This window comes from Sminthopsis crassicaudata, chromosome 1, assembly GCF_048593235.1.
Source record: "Sminthopsis crassicaudata isolate SCR6 chromosome 1, ASM4859323v1, whole genome shotgun sequence".
In the NCBI taxonomy this organism is placed as follows: domain Eukaryota; kingdom Metazoa; phylum Chordata; class Mammalia; order Dasyuromorphia; family Dasyuridae; genus Sminthopsis; species Sminthopsis crassicaudata.
Window position 1 is genome coordinate 663,926,162 of NC_133617.1, and position 24,311 is coordinate 663,950,472.

General features: G+C 36.4%; 1 protein-coding gene across 7 annotated transcripts in view; it reads right to left on the reverse strand.

Annotated features, from left to right (window-relative positions):
* Positions 1 to 24,311, reverse strand: part of LOC141566768 (tubulin delta chain-like) — a 118,132-nt gene that overhangs the window by 72,415 nt on the left and 21,406 nt on the right. For 5 of the 7 annotated variants that reach the window (XM_074260448.1, XM_074311849.1, XM_074312005.1 and 2 more), the window contains 3 exons: positions 14,219 to 14,389; positions 8,332 to 8,439; positions 6,221 to 6,316 (listed from right to left, as the gene is read on the reverse strand). In XM_074260448.1, coding sequence (XP_074116549.1) covers positions 6,221 to 6,316; positions 8,332 to 8,435 — 200 coding nt within the window. In that variant the 5' untranslated portion in view covers positions 8,436 to 8,439; positions 14,219 to 14,389. Of the gene's footprint in view, positions 1 to 6,220; positions 6,317 to 8,264; positions 8,440 to 14,218; positions 14,390 to 24,311 lie in introns of those variants that run through there. The other 2 variants (XM_074260204.1, XM_074260286.1) reach the window with 2 other exon arrangements.

Genomic DNA, 24,311 nt, shown 5'->3' on the forward strand with positions numbered 1-24,311 from the left:
GAAGAGGGTTTTTTTTCCCCCTATAGTTGTTTTGAAGTTATATCTTATATTTATATACATATATATATACACACATATATATTATATTTATTAATTTGAACTAAATACTTCACCAATAAATTTATGTACTATCACTGTAAGGGCCCTTTAAATGGGCGGACACAGTGCATCGGGAGATTGAGGCCCGGAAGTGATTTCTGTGGATATTAGGACTGCCCTTGGGCGGGATCCTGGCCATATTGAGATAGTTTCGTAATGGGTGACTCTCTCGCTGATTGGCTGTGTGTGTGACCTCACAGGCCCTATGTAAGCCCACTGCAGGCAGCAACCGCCCTCTTTAACCTCCTGCTGTTCACCCTGGCTCCTAGCCTGGGTGGCCAAGCCAAGATGGGTAGCCGAAAGAGGTAAGGATTTTGGTAGTGAACACATGGGTCTTCTGACCAGGTGTTCACCAGGGAACCAACAAGTCAGGGCATCAGTTAGGGCATTATGTGAGTAGGTATAATAAAGGCTTTTAAGATTACATGTGGTTGTTCTTGAGTGCGCTACCGGTTACTAAGCTATAGATTCAAGAGATTGTGGCCAGAGACCTTAGAAGGCCTCAGAGGAGGCGAGCCGGGTAGAGCTCACACTGCAAAGGACAGTGGTCAAAGGTACTCTGGTGGGTCTAGGACAGACTAGTAATTGTAACTACCAGGAGAGCACGTTACAAATGGCGCCCAACGTGGGGCACGCATCAGGAATTATCAGGTTTTGAAAATATTTAATATTCAGAATTAAGATTCTGAAAGATCCGGTAGAAACGCCACTTAGGAGGGAAGACAGAGAAGCAATATGGACCCAGGTAACTCTGGGATCAGACTCAAGGACACAGCTGAACATAATGCTTATATCAAGAGGTTAAAGAGCCAGATGGAAGATCTTTTAACAAAGATCACCACTGAAGAACAGCAGGAAGCTTGTAATCAAGCTCCACAAAGGCTATCCCCACACCTATTAGATATAGCTCGGAGAGGGAGCAACCTAGAGCTAATGCGTATGTATGACAGTATAGAGTATAAAATGCCACAGCAAGAGTTGCTGGAATTGCAGGTTAAACTACAGATGGAGCTAGAGAAAGAAGAAAAAGCTAGGTTACTACAGATAGAACAGGAAGAGTTCAAACCAGTGGCTGAAACTAAGGAAGGAAATAAACGAACCACATGGACTTCAGTTGTAGAAATTCTTCTTAGCATTTTGTTGGTTTACCTTCTGCATTGTTGTTTTAAGGAATTTATCCATTACTCTTCCATTGAGAAGAAGTTTAGTTCTTTTTATGTGCAAAGCTCAGGTTTGATTTTAAATCAGCCTTTGGGGAATTTTCCAATTCTTCTTCCCTCTGCCTCACCTTCTTGGGCCAAGGGAGAAGGGGGAGGAGGAAAAGGAAGGGCGATAATACCATCAGCACTGCCCATTAATCCATTCAAAACTCCTGTGTCTTCATTTCAAAGGACAGGAGTAGGCTTTATGCCCCAAGGCAAAAAAGAATTGTGGGGTATTGAGTATAATCAGAAAAGTTTTGAAAATACAGTTCAGTTAATTTCTAAGAAACCTTACAGGGATAAGACCTTGCAGTTAGAGAGAGTGGAGTTTTATACTTATAAAACTGCTAGGATCGTCTTTGGAGAGTTGAAACTCCTCTTTTCTTACCTCGTGGATTTTCCACTTCCACAGGTGAGCTTGATTTCCCAACCCCCTACGGGTACTTATAAAACAGTGTTTATGTTTAGAATGGGTTGGAAAATTGTTGTTTTAATCACTAGAATAAATAGACAGTGTGTGATCTTTGACCCAGGAGGAAAAGTAATATCAGATTTATTGATTCACACTCCTGGAGTACAATTCGGTATCAGAAATTCAAACTTTGATTTTTAGGCAAAAGAATTCAGGGATATAGCCGAGTGTTCTAGTAAAGTCATTACTGCACAGACTATCCCCAAGATCTTCTCTTCTAAACAAGAGAAGGGAATTTTGGGATATGTGATTGCTTACAATTTTAAATTTTGATTTTACATTTTTAAACACTTTTGATTTTACATCTTCAAAGTATTTTGATTTTACATTTTAAAGTTATTTTGGTTTTATATTTTTAATCTATTTCGGTTTTACACTTTTAAATTATTTTGGTTTTACATTTTTAAATTCTTTGCATTTTACCTTAGCAATGCACTTCGGGCATACACAGAAAGTGCAGCTAAGTGACAGACTGACTTTTGTCTGACTTGTTAATCTTTTTGACAACAACTTTGTTTCCACTGTGATGTGGAAAGGCCTGGATGGCATTTGGAAAGGCCCAAGTTGGGCCCCAGGGACATTCCTTCCTAGGTGCAGATCCAGCAGCAGAGTTCATCCCCACCAGAGACATTTGTAACCTGGGGATCCAAGAGAAGGACCAGACAACAGTCCAGAGAGACCAGCCAGATGTCCGCAGCCCTTCAGACGCTGATGGCAGCGATGCCCCTCCTGACCGTGACACCAGAGACAGCAGACACGGTTCCAGTGTTGCAGCTGAAATGGACTGTTTTGGGTGATACGCAATATAAAGACTGTAAATGGACAATGGGCCTGCTTGCTTCTCCCGTGGCCACTTGCCATATGGTGGCCTGGGAAGAGGCTTTGCCCTATGCTTTCTATTGAAGGACTATGCTTTTAAATTAGTGGGTGAAAAACCAACACACCCACCTGCCATTGTTATTGAGACAATGTTACTGGACATGACTGCTTATGTGCACCTGTGAAACTAGAATTGTTCTAGAATTGTGAAAAGTGCAATAGAGAATTGTGATAAGCTAGAATTGCTCTAGGATTGTGAAAAGTGCAATAGAGAATTGTGATAAGCTAGAATTGTTCTAGAATTGTGAAAAGTGCAATTGAGAATTGTGATAAACTAGAATTGTTCTAGGATTGTGACAAGTGCAATTGAGAATTGTGATAAGCTAGAATTGCTCTAGAATTGTGAAAAGTGCAATTGAGAATTGTGATAAACTAGAATTGTTCTAGGATTGTGACAAGTGCAATTGAGAATTGTGATAAGCTAGAATTGTTCTAGGAGTGTGAAAAGTGCAACAGAAAATTGTAAGAAACTAGAATTGGTCTAGAACTGTGATAAATGTAACTAGAATTGTGACAACCTACCTACTGATATTTGTTAACTAGAATTGTGATGTTTTACCTTGTTGACTTCCCACCTCAGTGTTGACATCCTACCTCATTGGCATCCAACCTCTTTGGCTTATTATCTCGAGTATGACTTTGATGAATGGGTTGAACACTTGGGCCACTGTTGAGCCTGGTTCTTATTGTCATACTTCTGTTTACTGATCTGCTGCTTTGTTCCTCCTTGGGCATAACACTGTCATCTCATGGATCAAGTGAACTATAGCTGGTGCTAAAAGTTTAGCTTGGTGAGATGTGCGGTTCCCGCAAAACAAGAGAAAGGGAATTGTAAGGGCCCTTTAAATGGGCGGACACAGTGCATCGGGAGATTGAGGCCCGGAAGTGATTTCTGTGGATATTAGGACTGCCCTTGGGCGGGATCCTGGCCATATTGAGATAGTTTCGTAATGGGTGACTCTCTCGCTGATTGGCTGTGTGTGTGACCTCACAGGCCCTATGTAAGCCCACTGCAGGCAGCAACCACCCTCTTTAACCTCCTGCTGTTCACCCTGGCTCCTAGCCTGGGTGGCCAAGCCAAGATGGGTAGCCGAAAGAGGTAAGGATTTTGGTAGTGAACACATGGGTCTTCTGACCAGGTGTTCACCAGGGAACCAACAAGTCAGGGCATCAGTTAGGGCATTATGTGAGTAGGTATAATAAAGGCTTTTAAGATTACATGTGGTTGTTCTTGAGTGCGCTACCGGTTACTAAGCTATAGATTCAAGAGATTGTGGCCAGAGACCTTAGAAGGCCTCAGAGGAGGCGAGCCGGGTAGAGCTCACACTGCAAAGGACAGTGGTCAAAGGTACTCTGGTGGGTCTAGGACAGACTAGTAATTGTAACTACCAGGAGAGCACGTTACATATCACCAACTACCACAAATTCCTTTCAGTTTTTAGACAGATTTCAGATATTCACTGTGTTCTTTAAAAGAGATTAATTTTATAATTAAGTGACTTTTTTTCACAAGTCCTCACAATAAAAGATTGAACAGAGTATAAAATCAAATTTTCAGTAATCAACCTCAAAACATAAAAATAGCTATTGCTAAATTAGTATGAATCGAAGAATTTCAGACCCCTCCACATTCACCTGAGACAGGGGGTCTTAACCTTTTTGTATATCATGGATCTCTATGGCAGTCTGGTAAAGCCTATAGACTCCTCTCAAAAGAATGCATAAATAAAATGCCTGAAATAAATAAGATTACAAAAGAAAATCTATTATAATGAAAGTTCATAGACTCCTTCAGAGCCAACATATACCAGATTAAGAAACTTTGATCTAACACAACTCATCTCTAAGAATATCCCAGAATTGAGAATAAACAAAAAATAGAACATTCCTGAATAAGTTGTCATCCAAAATGGATGAAACCCTTTTGATACAGGCCAATTTATTTTTGGATGAGTCTAACAGTTAAGTCTTTGTTTATATCAAACAAAAATCTGCTTCCCCTCTTTGTAATTCACTTCTCCTCTTCACCCTTCTACCTTACTTTTGAATCAAAGAAAAATCTTATCTCTCTTCAACATGGCAGCTCTTCAAGTACTTGAAAATATCTAATATATCTCCTTAAGTCTTTTCTTTTCCAAGCTTTAGTTCATTCAAAAAGCATAATTTCTAGTTTCCCTCATTTCTCATCCTCTTACCAATCTTTGTCACCTACCTTTGGACATATAACAACTAGCTTCCCTTTCTACAATATGGCAACTAGAACTGAATACAAAACTCCTGATGTCTGACCAAGGCCAAAGTATACCAAAATAATTATGGCTTTCATTTTTTGATACTATATCAGTTAAATCTGACCATATTCATTTTTCTAACTGTCATAACATACTAATGGTTTATACAAAGATATCGTCTAGACACGCCAGTCTGTGCCCAACCCTACCCCATTTGCCTCCATCCTCTGTTTACTCAACACCCTATTCTTGGCTCTACTGTCAAAACTCAACATTGAATTCTACTAAATTCTGTCATGTTTATTCACCCCAACATTCTTGGCTCTGTAACCTTGCTTTTGTCAATATGTTGAATAGAACAAGCACAGAGGAAATAAGTGGAGCAATGCATTGGAGACCTTCCTTCAGAGTGACTTGGACTGCCATTTTGATATGGGAGTCAGAAGATATTTTAATACTGGCTGTGACCTTTGTTAATTGTGTCTCCGTGGACAAGTCACTTAAGTCTCTGAGCTTCAGGGGTCTCATCTGCAAAATTAGAATAATAATACTTGCAATATTTCCCCCATGGGATTTTGTGAGGAAAATGTTTTGCACTGTATTTATGTGACTGTCATCAACATCATCATCATTACTTAAGGTCCAGTTCAGTTTTGAATCTAACAGTCCACATTCTTCCATCTTGTCTGCATGGATTTTGCAAGGGACTGTGTCAAATGCTTTGTTGAATTCTGGATATATGCTAAGGATCTATAGCATTCTCCAGAGAAATTAATTTCTCAAATTAGAACATATTTATCCAAAGGAATTTTTCTCATATTTAGCAAAGTCACTTCAGTCTCAAGTTCTCATAAGTATATGGAGCTTTTTCATGAGTAATGATGTTACTCTTAGTACCTGGCATCCTGTGCAACTATTGCCTGTGTTTTTTCATAGAAAATCTACTTAACATTCTAGAAGCTTTCCTCTATTTCTTTTAAAATCTCAGGGTTACAAAGGTACCACCTGGGTTGTCCAATTTTATTTTTTTGTTCTTAAATACTTCACCAGCTCATGTCCATTTCTGTCCATACATGTACTCAATCAAGGATGAAATAAAGATAAATTCAAATAGAAGGATATCATTCCAAAGGTTTGGAAATTACTTTTTAAAAAAAACAAGTTCTACTGATTCCTTCTTTGTTTATATCCTTGTCATTTTGAATATACACCACTCCCAAATTGGACTTTGCTTAGTAACAAAGAACAGTCAGCAAAAAGCCAACCCCACAGTTGTTCTAATTGCCACATATTTGAGTCAGGTTCCTCAGAGGAGGACTGGTAGTTGGGTCCCTTACCCTTTCTTCATTTGTTTCTGCATTTTCTTTATCACTTTGGATTCACTGTCCACACAGACAGCACTGAGCTTTCCATCCCGAGAGCAGAAGGGGTTCCTGAAAGAAAAATAAACTCGGTGAAAAGGAAGTGTCTGCAGTCTCCCAGCTTTATGTGACTTCAGAATGTGGTTACTTCATTTACAATTTCATTTGGTTATTTTTGGTTTTAGATTGCCTTTTTTGAAAACAAAAGTTTTATTGGTACTTCTTGGGTTTTTTATACCTTGTTCTTTTCTGAATCTATCTTTCTCCAATCTTTTAAATCTCCCTTGAAACAAAGAAAAAGTTAAGCTGCACCCCTCCTTTTTATACAGTCCCAATAATTAGGAAGCTTTTTTTCTTATGTCAGGCTAAAATCTTCCTTTCTGTAATTTCTTCCTGTTCTTCCTAAATTTGTACTTTTGGGAAGCACTCCCTTCTCACTCTCTGGGATCTTTCTCTCTAGTCAAGGCTCTGCTTTGATCAAATGTCTCTTTCTATTGGAGACCTTTCTTTAGCCCCTTAATTGTTAGCACCAAAAAAACCCATTTTGTTCCATTTTGTATTTACATATTTTAGCATGTGGTAGGAGCTTAACAAATACTTATTTTATTAAATCGAATTGAATCTTAAGTTTGATGTCACTAGTCAGTAACCCCCTGCTACCAGGATGATGTCAAAAAGGACTCTAGCAGAAGAAAATGCTATATAAAGATGCTGAAATTATGTGCCTAACACATAGTAGCTGTTTAATAGATGTTTATTGACTGACTATATCTTCTCTCTTACATCCTTTTCTAAGAAAATGGAATTTGGCCAAATGAAGTAGTATGTTCCTAGAATCTCTGAGAAGCTGAACTTTCAGCTGCAGAAGGACTAAAGCTGACAAGCTGTCACAGTGGATAGTGAAGCCCCAAGAGTGGAGGGCTACCTTAAAAAAGCGTAAACTGACTTAGGTAAAAAAAAAAAATAGAGCAGGTAAAAGCTTCTGTGCCCAACAATATTATAGTATGGCCTATAAATTGGACACCATACTGGGTGAGATAGGGAGACCCAATGTAAAAAAGACAAGGAAGGCAGGAATTGGAAACCAAAAAATAAAGATATGTCCAGTGAAGTATCTTATAAATAGGCATAAATGACACAATCCTGAAAAGATAAAATTATTATTTTCAGAGAGAGAGAGTTTAAAAAACTTTTCAATTTAACTTAGTTTTATTTTCAGTTCTCAAATTTCTCTCTCCTTACCCCTTGAGAAAGCAAAAAATACAGAACTCATTACACGTAGAAGTCATGAAAAACATATTTTCCCATTACACATGTTCTGGAAAAAGGAAAAAAAAAAGAAAAAGAAAAAAAATGCTTCAATCTGCTCTCTTGACCCCTTTCTATCTGGAAGTGGAGAGAATTTTTCATCTTGAGTCCAAGAACAGAATTACTTGACAGAAGTGGAAACATACTCAGTTATTAAAGGTTTCTTAATTATGGTTTCCAAAAGAATTGTATTTTTTTCAATTTGTGGCTATTAGCTGTAGGATTCTAACTACCAAGTGGCTGGTTTGTTCATTACACACAAAGAGCTAAAGTTAAAACTCCATTATAGAAGTTAATGCTTTTCTAAAAATTCTCTAACTGTCAATCCATGATAGGTTTATAAATTCCAGGTTAAGAATTCCTATTTGGTTTTATACACACACACAAACAAATACATTTCAACATAATTGGCTTCCTTTTGTAATTTTATGTATTTTACTTTATGTGCTTAACATAATTCTGGGAAGGGGTTCCTGTGTGTTGCACCAGACTCCCAAAATAGACCACAATAAAAATTGATTAACAATGAAGTGGATATGAAAAATGAATTAAGTGAGGTGTGATGAAGGAAAAAACCAATAATGAAAATGTTAGATCATCACTTGAATATTCAAAGGTAATGCGTATATATGAGGAAAAATCTTAAATTTCACTAGAAAACCCCTGATGGAAATCAGGCCTGAACTGATGGGAAAATGGAGCTATACAATACCTGCTAGCCAGGTCACAGGTATATAAACTGAAGGAGTAGACTAGAGTTGTTTCAGGAACCATATTACCTATCTATTTTTCTACAGGACCCATCCACGAGGCCTAAGGTGTGCCACAACTCCTGAGCTATCTGGTTGCCACATTGTCCAACTTGAAGCCAAACTGTAGACATCTCCCTGGAGAGGAAAATGAAATGATGGTAAGAATTCAAAATACAATATATAGAATCCAATCACAAGCCAAAATAATCCTGTGCAAAGGCCCCCAAAATGGAAGCTGGGAAGGCTGTCATCTTCTGTCCTCATGCATCACTACCTCTGTGACCTTGCATAAGTCACTTAAAGGCTTAGACCTCTATTCAATAGGTCAAATAATAGGTTGTAGAATGACTGAATTCTGCAGAGGTGAAGACTTAAACAATTCAAAGAAGGTATGAGAATCAGATTCTGTCTGCCCACGTGGAAAAATTAATGTGTTGGGAATTTTATTTCTAGTTGCATGTAAAGACAATTTTTAACATTCATTTTCTTAAAAAAAAAATTGAGTTCCTATACCCAAAGGGCAATCAAACTGTGTATACTATGTGATCTAGCAATACCACATGCATGTCTATTTGTTAAAGGCATTGCAAAAAAAGGAAAGGGATATAAATGTACAAGAATATCTATGACAGCTCTTTTTGGGGTGACAAAGAATTAGAAGTTGAGAGGATGTCCATCAGTTGGGGAATGAAATTGTGGTACCATGATAATTGTGGAAATATGTATAGAAGAATTGCACGTCTAACATATTAAATTACTTGCCATCTGGGGGGCTGGTGGGAGGAAGGGAAGGAAAAAAAATTGGAACACAAGGTTTTGCAGGAATGAATGTTGAAAATTATCTATGCACATGTTTTGAAAATAAAAAGCTTTAGTTTTTAAAAATTAAAAAAGAGAAGTTGTGGTATATGAATGTAATATAATAGTGTTGTGTTACAAGAAATGATAAGGAGGTGGATTTCAGAAAAGCCTGGAAAGACTTCCATGAACTGATAATGAGCGAAGTGAGTAGAACCAAGAGAAAACTGCATACAGTAACAACAGGATCATGCTGTGATCAACTATTACAGTTCCAAAATATTCATAATAGAAAATGCTTTCCACATTCAAAGGAAAAACTAAAGAAGTCTGAATACAGAAGAAAACATATCATTTTCATGCCATTTTTCATAACTTTTTTAAATTCTATTTTTTCTTTCATGACTAATATAAAAATGTTTTACATGATCTATATCAAGTTGCTTACCAGTTTTTTTTGGGGGGAATAGAGAAAAATCTGGAATTTAACATTTTATTTTAAAAATGAAAATGTACAAAAAAGTAGCAGCTCTTTCTGTTATGGCAAGGAACTGGAAATTGAATAGATGTCCATCACTTGGGGAATGGCTGAATAAGTTATGGTTTATAAATGTGATAAATATTATTGTTCATAAGAAATAATGAGCATATTGATTTCAGAAAAGCCTGAAAAGATTTCCATGAACTGATGCTAAGTGAAGCAAGCAGAACCAAAAGAACACTGTACATAATTAACAATATTTTGGGTTTTTTATTAATTAATTTAATTAATTTTTACAAAAAATTTATGCATAGGTAATTTTCCAGCATTGACAATTGTAAAACCTTTTGTTTCAACTTTTCCCCTCCTTTCCCCCACCTCTTTCCCCAGATGGCAGGTTAACCAATACATGTTAAATATGTTAAAGTATAAGGTTAACAATATTTTGTGATGATTAACTATAGTGAACTTGGCTCTTGTCAACAATGCAGTGATTCAAGGCACTTCCAACAAAAATATGTCTCGATATCAAAAGAGAGAACTATGGAGACTGAATGTGGATTGAAGTATAGTTTTTGTTTGCTTTTTCTTTCTTGTGTTTTTTCCCCCTTTTGGTCTAATTTTTCTTGTGATAGATATGGAACTATGTTTAAAAGGACTGCATTTAAAAGGACTGCACATAGAAACTGGGCATTGACCCACACTTAACACTGTACACCGAGATAAGGTCAAAATGGGTTCATGATTTAAGCATAAAGAATGAGATTATAAATAAATTAGAGGAACATAGGATAGTTTACCTCTCAGACCTGTGGAAGAAGAAGGAATTTATGACCAAAGAAGAACTAGATCATTATTGATCACAAAATAGAAAATTTTTATTATATCAAATTGAAAAGTTTTTGTACAAACAAAACTAATGCAGACAAGATTAGCAGGGAAACAATAAACTGGGAAAACATTTTTACAGTCAAAGTTTCTGATAAAGGCCTCATTTCCAAAATATATAGTGAATTGATTCTAATTTGTAAGAAATAAAGCCATTCTCCAATTGATAAATGGTCAAAGGATATGAACAGACAATTCTCAGACGAAGAAATTGAAACTATTTCTAGCCAAAGATGCTCCAAGTCATTATTAATCAGAGAAATGCAAATTAAGACAACTCTGAGATACCACTACACACTTGTCAGATTGGCTAGAATGACAGGGAAAGATAATGCAGAATGTTGGAGGGAATGTGGGAAAACAGGGACACTGATACATTGTTGGTGGAATTGTGAATACACCCAGCCATTCTGGAGAGCAATTTGGAACTATGCTCAAAAAGTTATCAAACTGTACATACCTTTTGATCCAGCAGTGTTACCACTGGGCTTAGATCCCAAGGAGATTTTAAAGAAGGGAAAGGGACGAGTATGTGCAAGAATGTTTGTGACATCCCTCTTTGTAGTGGCCAGAAACTGGAAACTGAGTGGGAGCCCATCAATTGGAGAATGGCTGAATAAATTGTGGTGTATGAATATTATGGAATATTATTGTTCTGTAAGAAATGACCAGCAGGATGATTTCAGAAAACCCTGGTGAGACTTACATGAACTGATGCTGAGTGAAATGAGCAGGACCAGGAGATCATTATATACTTCAACAAAAATACTATATGATGATCAATTCTGATGGATGAGGCCCTCTCCAACAATGAGATGAGCCAAATCAACTCCAATAGAGCAGTAATGAACTGAACCTTCTATACCCACCGAAAGAACTCTCGGAGACGACTATGAACCACTACATAGAATTCTCAATACCCCTATTTTTGTCCACCTGCATTTTTTTTTTCCTCCACAGGCTAATTGTACACTATTTCAAAGTCCAATCCTTTTTGTATAGCAAAATAACTGTTCGGACATGTATACATATATTGTATTTAAATTATACTTTAACATATTTAACATGTATTGGTTAACCTGCCATCTGGGGGAGGGAAGTGGGGGGAAGGAGGGGAAAAATTGAAACAAAAGGCTTGGCAATTGTCAATGCTATAAAATTATCCATGCATATATTTTGTAAATAAAAAGCTATAATAATAAAAAAAACATTAAAAAATTTTAAAAAAGGACTGCACATGTTTAACCTATATCAGATTGCTTGCTGTCTTGGAGAGGGGAAAAAGAAGAGAAGGAGGGAGAAAAAATTTGGAATACAAAGTCTTGCAAAAATGAATCCTGAAAACTATTTTTACAGATATTTGGAAAAAAATACTGAGAAAAAAAGGAATGTTAAAATTGTCTTTACATATAATTTTTAAAGTCACAAATTTGTATTTTTTTTAAAGAAAAAAAATGTTTCAAATTTTCTTTCTGCCTATCTTGCCTCTCCCCTTCCTGAAACATTAAGAAATTTATATTAGGGTATACATGTTCAATTATGCAAAACATTAACATATTAGTCATGTTATAAATGAAGACAGACCCAAAAGAAAAACAGAACATGAAAAAACATAGCAAGTGAAAAATAGTATGCTTTTGATCTGCATTCAGACTGCCTCAGTTTTTTCTCTGGAGATGGATAGCATTTTTCATCATGAGTCTTTTGGAACTGTTTTAGATCACTGTATTGCTGAGAAAACTAAGTCATTCACAGTTGATTGTTTTATAGTACGTCTATTATCATGTATAGTATTCTGCTGGTTTTGCTCACTTCACTTTGCATTCGTCCATATAAGTCTTTACAGGTTTTTCTGAAACCTGTCTACTCATCATTTCAGTATAATATTCCATCCCAACTTGTTCAAGTATTCCCCAACTGAAAGACATCTAGGGTATGCTGTATAACACAGAAAATTCTCTTAACAATATTAGATGTAAGCCTACAAAAAAGTCATATTAAAGAATATGACAAATTGGAGAATAAAAACTAGATTGTATATAATAGATATAATTTCTCTGTATTCATTAAAGATTATCCAAGCACTTCCCTTAAAAGCCTGTGAGTCAGAAAATATATTTTATCCCCATTTTACAGATAAGAAAACAATCTGAGAAAGGCCTTTTGAACTCATAATAGATTTATAAAGAAACTAAATTATTTCACAAATCTTAGGCTGATATGGAATTATAAGTTACTAATATTATCAATCTTTGTTCTGGGTAGATCAAGATTAACTTTTCCTATGAAAAAATGATGATGGGAGAATTAGTCAAATCCCTTGTACATATAAGGAAGATAATTATTTCCCCCATATTTCCTATCACTGTTATATATATTCTGTCTGTTCCAGTGGATGGATGGTTGCCTTTAGTAAGCCCTTACCATAAATCAAGTTCACTGATGTTCCTTGATGACCTTGCCTCTCCCTGGACCCTGAACTGGGTCTCAAGTTCTTTGACCCTCGTCTTCAGGAAAAGGTAGTCTCTGTGGTCTCTACAAAAGTCTCCCTGAAAAACAGTCACTGACCTTCCTAACCAAACCAAGCCACTGTGCGCCTGGTGCTGGAAAATACCTACTGCTAAGCTCTGTATCTCCCAAGCTATCTGGATACACAATAAAGGTAGGGGGCACTGTTTTACTACAAGGGGCATAGTACCATTTATTGGTACTCACTGCATTAGGGAAACCCAAGCAGAAGAAAAGTAAGGGATTTGTTCAGTTACAAGACCATTTAGTGGTCAAACCAAGATGTCAGCTCATTACTCCCAGACATGTGGTTTGCTAGTTAAATGCAGACACATGGCCTAGTATGGGGGAAAGAGACCTGGATAGAGAGCTGGAGCTAATGGTTTTTAATATTACCTCTTAAATATTTAAATAAATATTGGACAATTCACAACCCTGTTCACTTCAGTTTCCTCATCTATAAAAATGAGCTGGAATTTTCATCAAGCCCCAGAATGGGGTCACAAAGTGTTGGACCCAATTGAAGTAAGTCAACCACAACAACAAACAACTGCTATTTACTTATTTTAGGCACAATCCTTAATCCCTGTGATTCTCAGTTTACTCATTTGTAAACTGAACTGCTTGGCCTAGGTCATGGACCCCATTGGTAATTTGATGAAGGCTATAGACTCCTCAGAATTTTTTTTTAAATATATATGTAAGATAAAATACATAGGAAACCAGTTAGTTATACTGGAATGTAGTCATCAAAATACTTTTTAAAAACAACTTCACAGTCTCTAGGTTAAGAACCCCTAGCTTAGGTGTTACCTAAGATCTCTAAAAACTCTGAATTTTAGGAAATGTCTTTCTACTCACAAATGTTAGAATTCTATAATTTCCCAAAAAAGCTATCCCCACAAAATGAACATTGATGTCTTAGAGGATGGAGACATTATATTTTTTTAAATACTTCAGAAATGAAATTAGAAAATATCCAGAAAAGGGCAATTAGAATTGTAAAGGGCTTCAAGGTCACACCATATAAGGATCAATTTTAGGAAATAAAGATGTTCAGCCCAGAGAAGAGAAGACTTGGGTAGAGATGGAAAACATAATAGCTATCTTTATATGAAGGGCTGTCATGGTGGAAGTACAAACCTTGCTCTGGCCCTAGAGAGCAAGGAAAGGAACAATGGGTATAAATTGCAATTTAAGCTTGATAAGGAAAAATAACTTCTTAATTATTATAGTTACCCAAGAGTGGAATGGGCTGTAGGGAGGACACGTAGTTTTCCCTTCACTGGGGTGCCACAAAAGCTGACTGGGTATGTTGTAAAGTAGAAGCTCGCTCAGATAGAGGTTGGGTTAGATGACAGCTCCTCCAGTTTCCTTCAGAATTTAAGATTCCAAGATTCTGTGTAAAGTCTGAAAAATAAATTGGAGAGATGTGAACAAAGCAGAGAAAGGGCCAGTGAGACCTTTGTGTAGTGGCAAGAAACTGGAGTGGATGCCCATCAGCTGAAGAATGGCTGAATAAGTTATGGCAAATGAATGCTATGAATACTATGGTTCTGTAAGAAACAACCAGCAGGATGATTTCAGAGAAGCCTGGAGAGACTTACATGAACTGATGCTGAGTGAAATGAACAGAGCCAGGAGATCATTACACATGGCAACAAGATTATATGATGATCAATTCTGATGGACGTGTTTTTTTTTCCAACAATGAGATGATTCAAACCAGTTCCAATGATCTTGGGATGAAGAGAGCCATCTACATCCAAAGAGAGGACTGTGGGGACTGAATATGGATCACGACATAACATTCTCCCTCTCTTTGATGTTCGCTTGCATTTTGTTTTCTTATTCATTTACTTTCCTTTTTTATCTGATTTTTCTTATGCAGCAAGAGGATTGCATAAATATGTATATATATATTGTATTTAACATATTTTAACATATATAACATATATTGCATTGCTTGCCATCTAGGGGAGGGGGGGAAGGAGGGGAAAATCTGAAAGACAAGGCTATGCAAGGGTCAATGTTGAAAAATTATCCATGTATATGATTTGAAAATAAAAAGCTTTAGGAGCAGTTAGGTGGCCCAGTGGATAGAGCACCAGCTCTGTAGTCAGGAGGACCTGAGTTCAAATTTTATCTCAGATACTTAACATTTCCTAATATTGTATAACCCTGGGGTAAGTCATTTAACCTCAATTGCCTCAGGGGAAAAAAAAGAAAAGAAAGCTTTAAAAAAATAAAAAGAGAAAGGGCCAGTGATAAGAACCCTATACATCTCAAATTGGGCCTATACAGTTATCCTCTCCATATTATAACTTTCCCCATCAAGGTTTCAATATATTGTAGGTTGGCATAATAAACAGAAATGGGGGGGGGGGGAGGTTTGTAGAAGCTGCTGAGGATGACACAACTAGCAGACAACACAGTGTGTGACCAAATACTTAAACCAATTTGGTTCATCTCATTGTTGGAGAGGGCTTCGTCCATCAGAATTGATCATCATAAAGTATATAATGATCTCCTGGTCCTGCTCATTTCACTCAGCATCAGTTCATATAAGTCTCTCCAGGCCTTTCTGAAATCAAGGGAACTTTATTCTAACAAAACAACTTCACTTACTCATTTCTCTCAGAATTTTAATCTAATAATCCCTTTTAACTGAAAGAGGAAAAAAAGAAATATATAGTTGATGATGGCATTATCCTTGTCATTAAAAGGGAAAAAAAAAGGAAGTTGGGAGGCAGAATAATAGAAAACACTGCAGTGGGCCCACCTCTACAGACTCCTCCAAACAGATTTAGACTAAATCTAAATTCTGATTGGAAAATCCAGAAAAAATCACAGTGAGTCATCTGTCCAGTTCAGCTGGGAGACAGATCTGTGAATAATAGGAATAAGTTGGGACACTGAGCAGAGCACTCCAGCGCCCAGGAAGAAACTGTGCATCAGTGCAAGGGGAGGTCCCAGACCATGTGTGGACCCACTGGACCCAGAACAAGATTCCATCATGAAGCCCCAGTTTTGGGTAACAGATTCAAGGCAGAGGTGAAAAAAGGCCCAATGTACAGGGGTGGTTTTCCAGAGTTAAGGAGGCTCTGGTTCTATTCTGAAAAAGGATGAAATTCAGAAACCACTGGAAGTAAAGCTTTAGTTTGGACTCTAGACTCGGAGCAGGGTCTCACTCCCAGCAGGCAGCCCAGTCTGCAGAGGAACACCCAAAGCAGGAACCTCAGACCCAAAGGAAGCCCACAGTTCTGCCCCTTTGAGCCAATAAAGCTTCCCAGCTGGTTGATCAAGACAGAGACCAATAGCAGCCTCCTTTTGCAGACTCACACCCAGGTCAGGAACTTGCAGAGCAGCAATCACACTTTACCCTGAATGAAGCCACTTTAAGAGCACTGAAAGCTTTCAAGCCCCTATACTGTCCTTAAGATGCTGAAATAAGACAATCCTCAAAGGCCCCAAGGAGATAGCAAAAAAGTTGGCAGGGATCTTCCCTACAGAAGTGTCAATGAGCTCAGCCCTAACTCCAAGTCAAAAGTCAGAAAGGTGAAAGAATGAACAACAAAAAAAAAGAACCCATCACGGGCCATTTATGGTGGCAGAGACAGTCAAAACATAAGTGCAAAAGAAGAGAATGACTCAAAAAATATGCCTCAGAGGAAAAAAAAAATAGCTTGAACATAATAAACTCAAGAATTCCTGAGATGAAAAAAAAAAGTTTTTTTATTTTAAATTTTTTTATTAAACCTTTTTTTCAAAATATATGCATGGATAATTCTTCAATATTAAAACCCTTGTAAATCCTTGTGTTCCAATTTCCCCCTTTCCTCTTTCCTAATGGAAAGTAGTCCAATATATGTTAAATTCAATATATGCATACATATTCATATAATTATCTTGCTAAATAAGAAAAATCAAATCAAACTGGAAAAAATGAGAAAGAAAATAAAATGCAAGCAAACGATAACAAAAAGAATAAAAATGCTATGTTGTGATCCATATTCAGTTCCCACTGGGTATAGATAGCTCTCTTCATCATAAGATCATTAGAACTGGCCTGAATCATCTCACTGTTGAAGAGAGAGAGCCACGTCCATCAGAATTGATCATCATATGTTGTTGCTGTGTACAATAATCTGGTTCTGCTCATTTCACTTAGCAAAAAAATCTGTTTTTCCAAAAAAAGAGTTTAAAATAGTTTGTAAAAAGAATAAGAACACTTGAAAGGGGAATGGAAGAGAAATCAGAGCTATGGAAAAAAAGAATTTAAAATGGAATTAGCATCTTGGTAATGGATATACAAAACCTTGCCCAAGCAAGACACTTTCTGAAATTTAGAATGGACCAAATAGAAGCCAGTGGCTTTATGAAGCAACAAGAAATATTAAAGCTGTGTAAAAAGCGAAGGAAGAAAAACAAGAGGAATAGAAAGAATAGGAGGAGAACATGAAAGACGTAAGGTATCAAAAATAATTGATCTGAAAGACAGATCAAGGAGAAAATCATTGGACTATTTGAATGTCATGATTTTTTTAAAAAAGCCTAGACATTACATTTCAAGAAATCTTTTGAAAAAAGATTAAAAATGTAAACATGAATTAATGATAGAGGACTAAAGAAGGGCAAACTGTTTATATCCAAATATGGAGAGATGATGTATGCTACCTCTGAACTTTGTTATCATCAAGGTTCATAGAGGGAGTTCAATTAGATAAGGCCTGGGAGTCTGCTATGTCTCTGTGATATTAAGAATGGAAAGAAAAAGGAAGAAAAAGAGAAGGGGAGAGAAATGAAGCTCAAAGTTAATTACCTCACATAATCAGATGTACAAATAGCTATCTATACCAAGGAGAGGCGATTTGGAGGAACAGCTGACACTTATCTGAATTTCTCAAAAGAAAGGAAGAATTCACACACACACACACACTACAGAAATACATTTTCCTTAAGAGGAAAATAATGGCAAAAGAAGTATATTATGGGGATAGGAAGGTGAGAGAGAGTAAATTGAAGGATTAATCTTATGCAAAATAAACTCTTAAAGATGTACTAGAAAAATCAAAGCTCTTTTTGAGGTGGCAAAGAATGGGAATCTGAAAGGGGGGGGGGAGACAAAGACAGAGAGAGACAGAGAGGAGGGAGGAAGACAGAGAGACAGAGGAAAAGGCCAATGAGGTAGGTGGCCAAGAAATGTTTGTTGAAATCTTGTGATCCTAAGGGTTGAAAAATGGTAGAGAATCCCAATGATATCACCTGGAATGTCTTAAAAGGTTCAAAAGATTGTCTTTCATTCCATTTCCAAATCAGGACCAAATTGTAGGTCCCCCTCATGTCTAGTTTTATGAACCAGCAAAGTCTAATGAAATGAAGCTTTTTGAAAAATTTTTGGCATGAAACATCAGGCACCAACTTTATAGCATGATTTGGTTTTAATACTTCAATGGCAATGCAAGAGCAATGTCTTAGATCCTGAAAAAATATTTTATGAACGATTAAGATACAGAGAGAAAAGCAATTAATAATTGATGAGTATAATTTAATAACTTTGATTTATAAATAAAAATACAGAAGTTGCATTGGATGACAATGAAATAGTAAAATATTTTAATAATTTGCTTTAAAAATTCCAATAAACTATCCAAAGGAATGCTTATTTATAGATATAAAGAACAGAAAAATGACTTGCATTAAATGAGTATACATAAAAGCAATATGGCATATTTAATAGAGAACTGGTCTTGAATAAGAAAATTCTTGCCTTTGGAACATGCAATATATGTGATCTTGGCCAATTTGCTTAGCTTCTTGGTACCTAGGCAACTCTCTAAGACTACAAATTGCAAAGAAGGAAAGTACTAACTTGAATTGCTATATGGGCATTTCCTTGCTCTAGAGTTCCCCTTACTAATGAAATCAAAGTCTAATTTGTGTCCAAATTTACACACATATGTATATACAACTCTATGTGCATATATCTTTAAAACTATATATAGAACCTAAATGTACACAGTAAAATATAGTCTGGATTTTGATAATAGGATGTATGCAATATATGTAGTTTGACTACAGAATTTAGAAATGTTTTCAAAACCTAAATATATTCTTGGAAGTCAAGATGTTACAATCACTGAAAAAATAAAGGAAACATTTCTGGACTTAATTCCTCATCTACATCTGTAAGCCCAGTATACTTGAGAAAGGAAAGAGTGCAATGAGAAGAGAGCAGACTCTCCCCAAAGAGTGCTTGTTGCTGCTTAATTACACCAATATCTTGGTTACCAGGTGTTGTTTCAATTATTATTCATCATAAACCCAGCATTCCATCTTCACAGAATAGTTTCCCCCTGGACTTCCTTTTTCCTTACATTGTTGAGCTTTTATCTTTTTTCCAGCCTATGCTTTCTTCTGTCACTGCATCAATGTCTATTTTGGTTGTTTTCTGTTAATTATTATTATTATTATTATTTTTTTTTTTAGTAAAAAGTGAACCCTGAGTCATATTTCTTTGTCTTCATTTCCTCATCTTTGTAGTTACGGATATCATCTTGCTATCTTTAAAGACAGCCTTCTACTTATTTGCATGTTTTGCATATATTACCATTCTACTCCCTTCCAAATGAGCAAAAGGATTTCTTCTCATTTCAAGGGAAAATTCCAGCTGAAATTCTTTAACTCTTTTCCTTATAACTTCTTGGGGCAGAAGCACTCCTCCTAAAACAAAGGGCCAGAATCACTTGGGGAACATTCTTTCACGCTCCATGTAATGGAGTGAGTAGCATCAGTTCTTTTTAAAAGCAGTCAGGATCATCAAACCCCAAATGTAGCACTGGTATTATTTATGTAGCAAAGAACTCAAAGTATTTAAATGTGGAGCTCACTGGTTCAGGAGTGTCCTCTTTCCCTGTTCCAGTAGATCCTCCCCCTTTCCTTCATGAGAGTAGACCCCCTACAGACCCTGTGATTCATTCCCTGGAAACACTCTACCAGAGACAAATTCAGAGCTCACTTCTGCTCTTTACCATTGTGGATCCTTGTGGGCCCTCTGCTCCTGGACACTTCTGTGGCTTTTCTTGCTATTAAGTTGCCTCACAGTACTAATATATTTACCTCTCTGATTCAGACTTATTGCTGTTTGACCTTCCCTCCCTCCACAGAGAGTCTCCAGGGCTTACTTCTCTTAGAGAGATGCTGCCAACTTTTCACTTATGGGACTACTGAGAGATTGCAACAGAATCTTGAACCGAAAATGTTACAGTTCTCCTAGGACTCTGGGAGCAGAATTTCCCCAAGCTATTTATTTTTCCTGTGAGTATGTATGTATGTATTATATGCTTGGAACACAATCCCACAATATACAAAAATCAATGGGCTCCAAATATTTTCGGCAATCTTTTAAAGATTTTAGTTACAAGCCAGGTTGAATACAGTTGAAATTTTACAGAGGGCAACGGGTGAGGTAAACATTTATACATCACAGAATCAAAGTAATAATTAAGTAAAATGATGATTAGGTAAAATAATTAACTGATTAACAAATACTCTAGTGTTAGGCTAAAGCTGATATCTCAGGTAGGAATTTTGTACATAGATGATAAAACAGAAACTGATCAATATGTTCATTCTAACTATTTTGCTTACTTGACTCTGCATTAGCTCATATAAATCTGAAAGATATATTTTTACAGTGCCATAAGTAGATCTGAGAGGCAAATATTGTCATAAGAATATGTATATGGGATAGTAATACATATGATGACCAAATGGAAAGAACAAAAAGTAAAAATAATTAGAATGATCAAGGTTGGCTCAAAACGTAGATGGGAAATGTATCTTGTTTTCCTTTTTTCAGAGGTAAGCAATATTGCATATAAGTCAAACATAGTTGATGTGTTGATTGGTTTTGTTGAACTGCTTTTTTTTTTCCCTCTCAAAATCTCTTTTAACAAAGGATGGTATGGCAGAAATTAGATATGGATCCAAGCTTAATACCATATACCAAGATAAGATCAAAATGGGTCCATGATTTAGGCATAAAGAATGAGATCATAAATAGATTAGAGGAACAGAGAATAGTCTACCTCTCAGACCTGTGGAGGAGGAAGGAATTTATGACCGGAGGAGAACTAGAGATCATTATCAATCACAAAATAGAAGATTTTGATTACACTAAACTAAAAAGTTTCTGTACAAACAATACTAATGCAAACAAGATTAGAAGGGAAGTAACAAATTGGGAAAACATTTTTACAGTTAAAGGCTCTGATAAAGGTCTCATTTCCAAAATATATAGAGAACTGACCCTAATTTATAAGAAATCAAACCATTCTCCAATTGATAAATGGTCAAAGGATATGAACAGACAATTCTCAGATGATGAAATTGAAATTATATCCACTCATATGAAAGAGTGTTCCAAATCACTACTGATCAGAGAAATGGAAATTAAGACAACTCTGAGATACCACTACACACCTGTCAGTTGGCTAAAATGACAGAAACAAATAATGATGAATGTTGGAGAGGATGTGGAAAAACTGGGACACTGATACATTGTTGGTGGAGCTGTGAAAGAATCCAGTCATTCTGGAGAGAAATTTGGAACTATGCCCAAAAAGTTATCAAACTGTGCATACCCTTTGATCCAGCAGTGCTACTACTGGGCTTACATCCCAAAGAAATACTAAAGATGAGAAAGGGACCTGTATGTGCCAAAATGTTTGTGGCAGCCCTTTTTGTAGTGGCTAGAAGCTGGAAGATGAATGGATGTCCATCAATTGGAGAATGGTTGGGTAAATTATGGTATATGAATGTTATGGAATATTATTGCTCTATAAGAAATGACTAGCAGGATGAATTCAGAAAGGTTTGGAGAGACTTACATCAACTGATGCTGAGTGAAATGAAAAGAAACAGAAGATCGCTGTACACTTCAACAACAATGCTGTATGAGGATGTATTCTGATAGAAGTGGATATCTTCAACATAAAGAAGATCCAACTCACTTCCAGTTGATCAATGATGGACAGAAATAACTACACCCAGAGAAGGAACACTGGGAAGTGAATGTAAATTGTTAGCACTACTGTCTATTTACCCAGGTTACTTATACCTTCGGAATCTAATACTTAATGTGCAACAAGAAAATGATATTTACACATATATATTGTATCTAGGTTATACTATAACACATGTAAAATGTATGGGATTGCCTGTCATCTAGGGGAGGGAGTAGAGGGAGGGAGGGGAAAATTTGGAAAAATGAATACAAGGGATAATGTTATTTAAAAATTACTTATATATATATATATACTGTCAAAAAATTTTATAATTATAAATTTAAAAAATAAATAAATAAACAGAGGATGGTTCATTAAGTAAGGGAAATGGGAGTGATATATTTGGAAATGAAAGTGATTTAAGAATTTTGTCAACAAAAAATAAAATAGGTTTAAAAAGTTCACCATCACCACCAAGAAGAAAATATATTAACACTAGGAAAATGAAATAACTTTATAGTTTAAATAAGAAATACTTCCTTGCCCTAAATAATGGACAACAGATAAATCTTTCAGTAAGAATTAGCCATTGTGCAGTTTCATAAAGACTCAACTTATTGACCAGTCTTCTTTTCCCGCCAAGTCAGTCTAAAAACAATTGTCATCCTCAACAAATCAGCCATGATGTATTTTGAACATGGTCTTTGTCTTTAATCCATAACAGTCCTCTGGGATCCTGCAGAGACATACATATTGTCCCTTCACTTGCTTCCCTAGTTTTACATAGAAAAGAATCTAAAATAGTCAATGCAGCACCCTCCTGTACAATCCCACATATATGGACAAAAATCACAATTATCCCAAATAACAAAGTTATGCAGTTACAATAAACAAAAATTCACACAATTTATCAAAGATTACTGCCTAATACTCAATAGTGATTATCTTGGTGCTCAAAATGGCCTTCCCAACATAAAAAAGATAATAGGGAAAAAAAAATCAAACCAAAGGTTTTTCTATCCAGGAAAGAAACCTCATCTACACAGAGCGTCCTAGGCCACATAAAGCTCTCAGGGAAGGAAGTTAGAACCTAGGATTTACTAGAAGTCATCCCCACCTCCCTCAGATGTTAAACCAAGTCAACTTGACTTGGTGCTTACAAACCAAATCTGGGTCAGAGAACAAGAAGGGGACCAGGACTGGAGTACTTTATCCTCTTTTGTTTCCTCCAGGGAAATCTTAAAGAGCACATTTAATCATTAACTCCAAAAGAAAGCATGTCTCTACAGCAATCCCATAGCACATGGGATTCTTCCCAGGCTTTAGGGATGTAGGATCCACTCAAAAGTCACCCTCTCAACCTCAGGATGAGAAACCAAACTGTCTTGGATGAAAACTCTTGTCATGAATTCCTTATCCCATAAAGTCATCCATATGAAGTCTAGGACTTTCTAGGGCCCTTTTCCCCAGGGCCCTAAAATTTCTTTAAGTAACTCCTGCAAGTGCATTGTGCATTGGTATATCCAGGAGTGGCCTCAGTGAGTAGCCCTTCATTTCTTATCCAATAATTATGATTTGGTCTATATGTGAGATTCTCTTGCTAAAATATTTAGTATAAAATGTTGAAGTAGGAAGGTGATATGAAACTTGTAAACATTGCATGATTTTTGTAAACACTAGCAATCTTTCTGATATAGGTTCTACATTCTCTTTGTTCTTAGTAGATAACAAGTAGGGCTAAAAGATACTAATAAAAAGGTACTGAATTATATGGCTTTTCAGCAAAAGACCCTTTTCTTGCTATATGTAAGGTAAAAACATACCTTTAACAATCCATTATTTCATCAAACGATCCTCCTGATCACTGAGGTTCACAATTAAATGTGATTTCTGAGGCAGTAAAAACCAAACTAAATCTTTTGGCTTTCTTCTCTAGATCTACTCCTCCATCCTATCTGGTCCTTTGTCCTTTTTCTGAAATCTCTACTTGAAACCTTTTAGACTCACTTCCATGGCCCCTACAACACCACTAATTGGTACCTACCTAGTTAGGCTGTTAGGTGCAGAGTGCTAGCTTGGAGCCAGGAAGAATCCTGCTAGTGGGTTTAAATCTGGCCTTGTTTGACCCTAGGTAAGTCATTTAACTGTTTGCTTCATTCTTTATCTGTTAAAGAAGCTGGGGAAGCAAATGTGCAATCACTTCCAATGACTCCCAAATGGGTTCATGAAGACAAGGCTGAACAAGCAGCTTCCTTCCTATGGTATCCAAGATGATCAAACTATCAGACATATCTGAGCTTATAAAATTAATACTCCTTATCTGG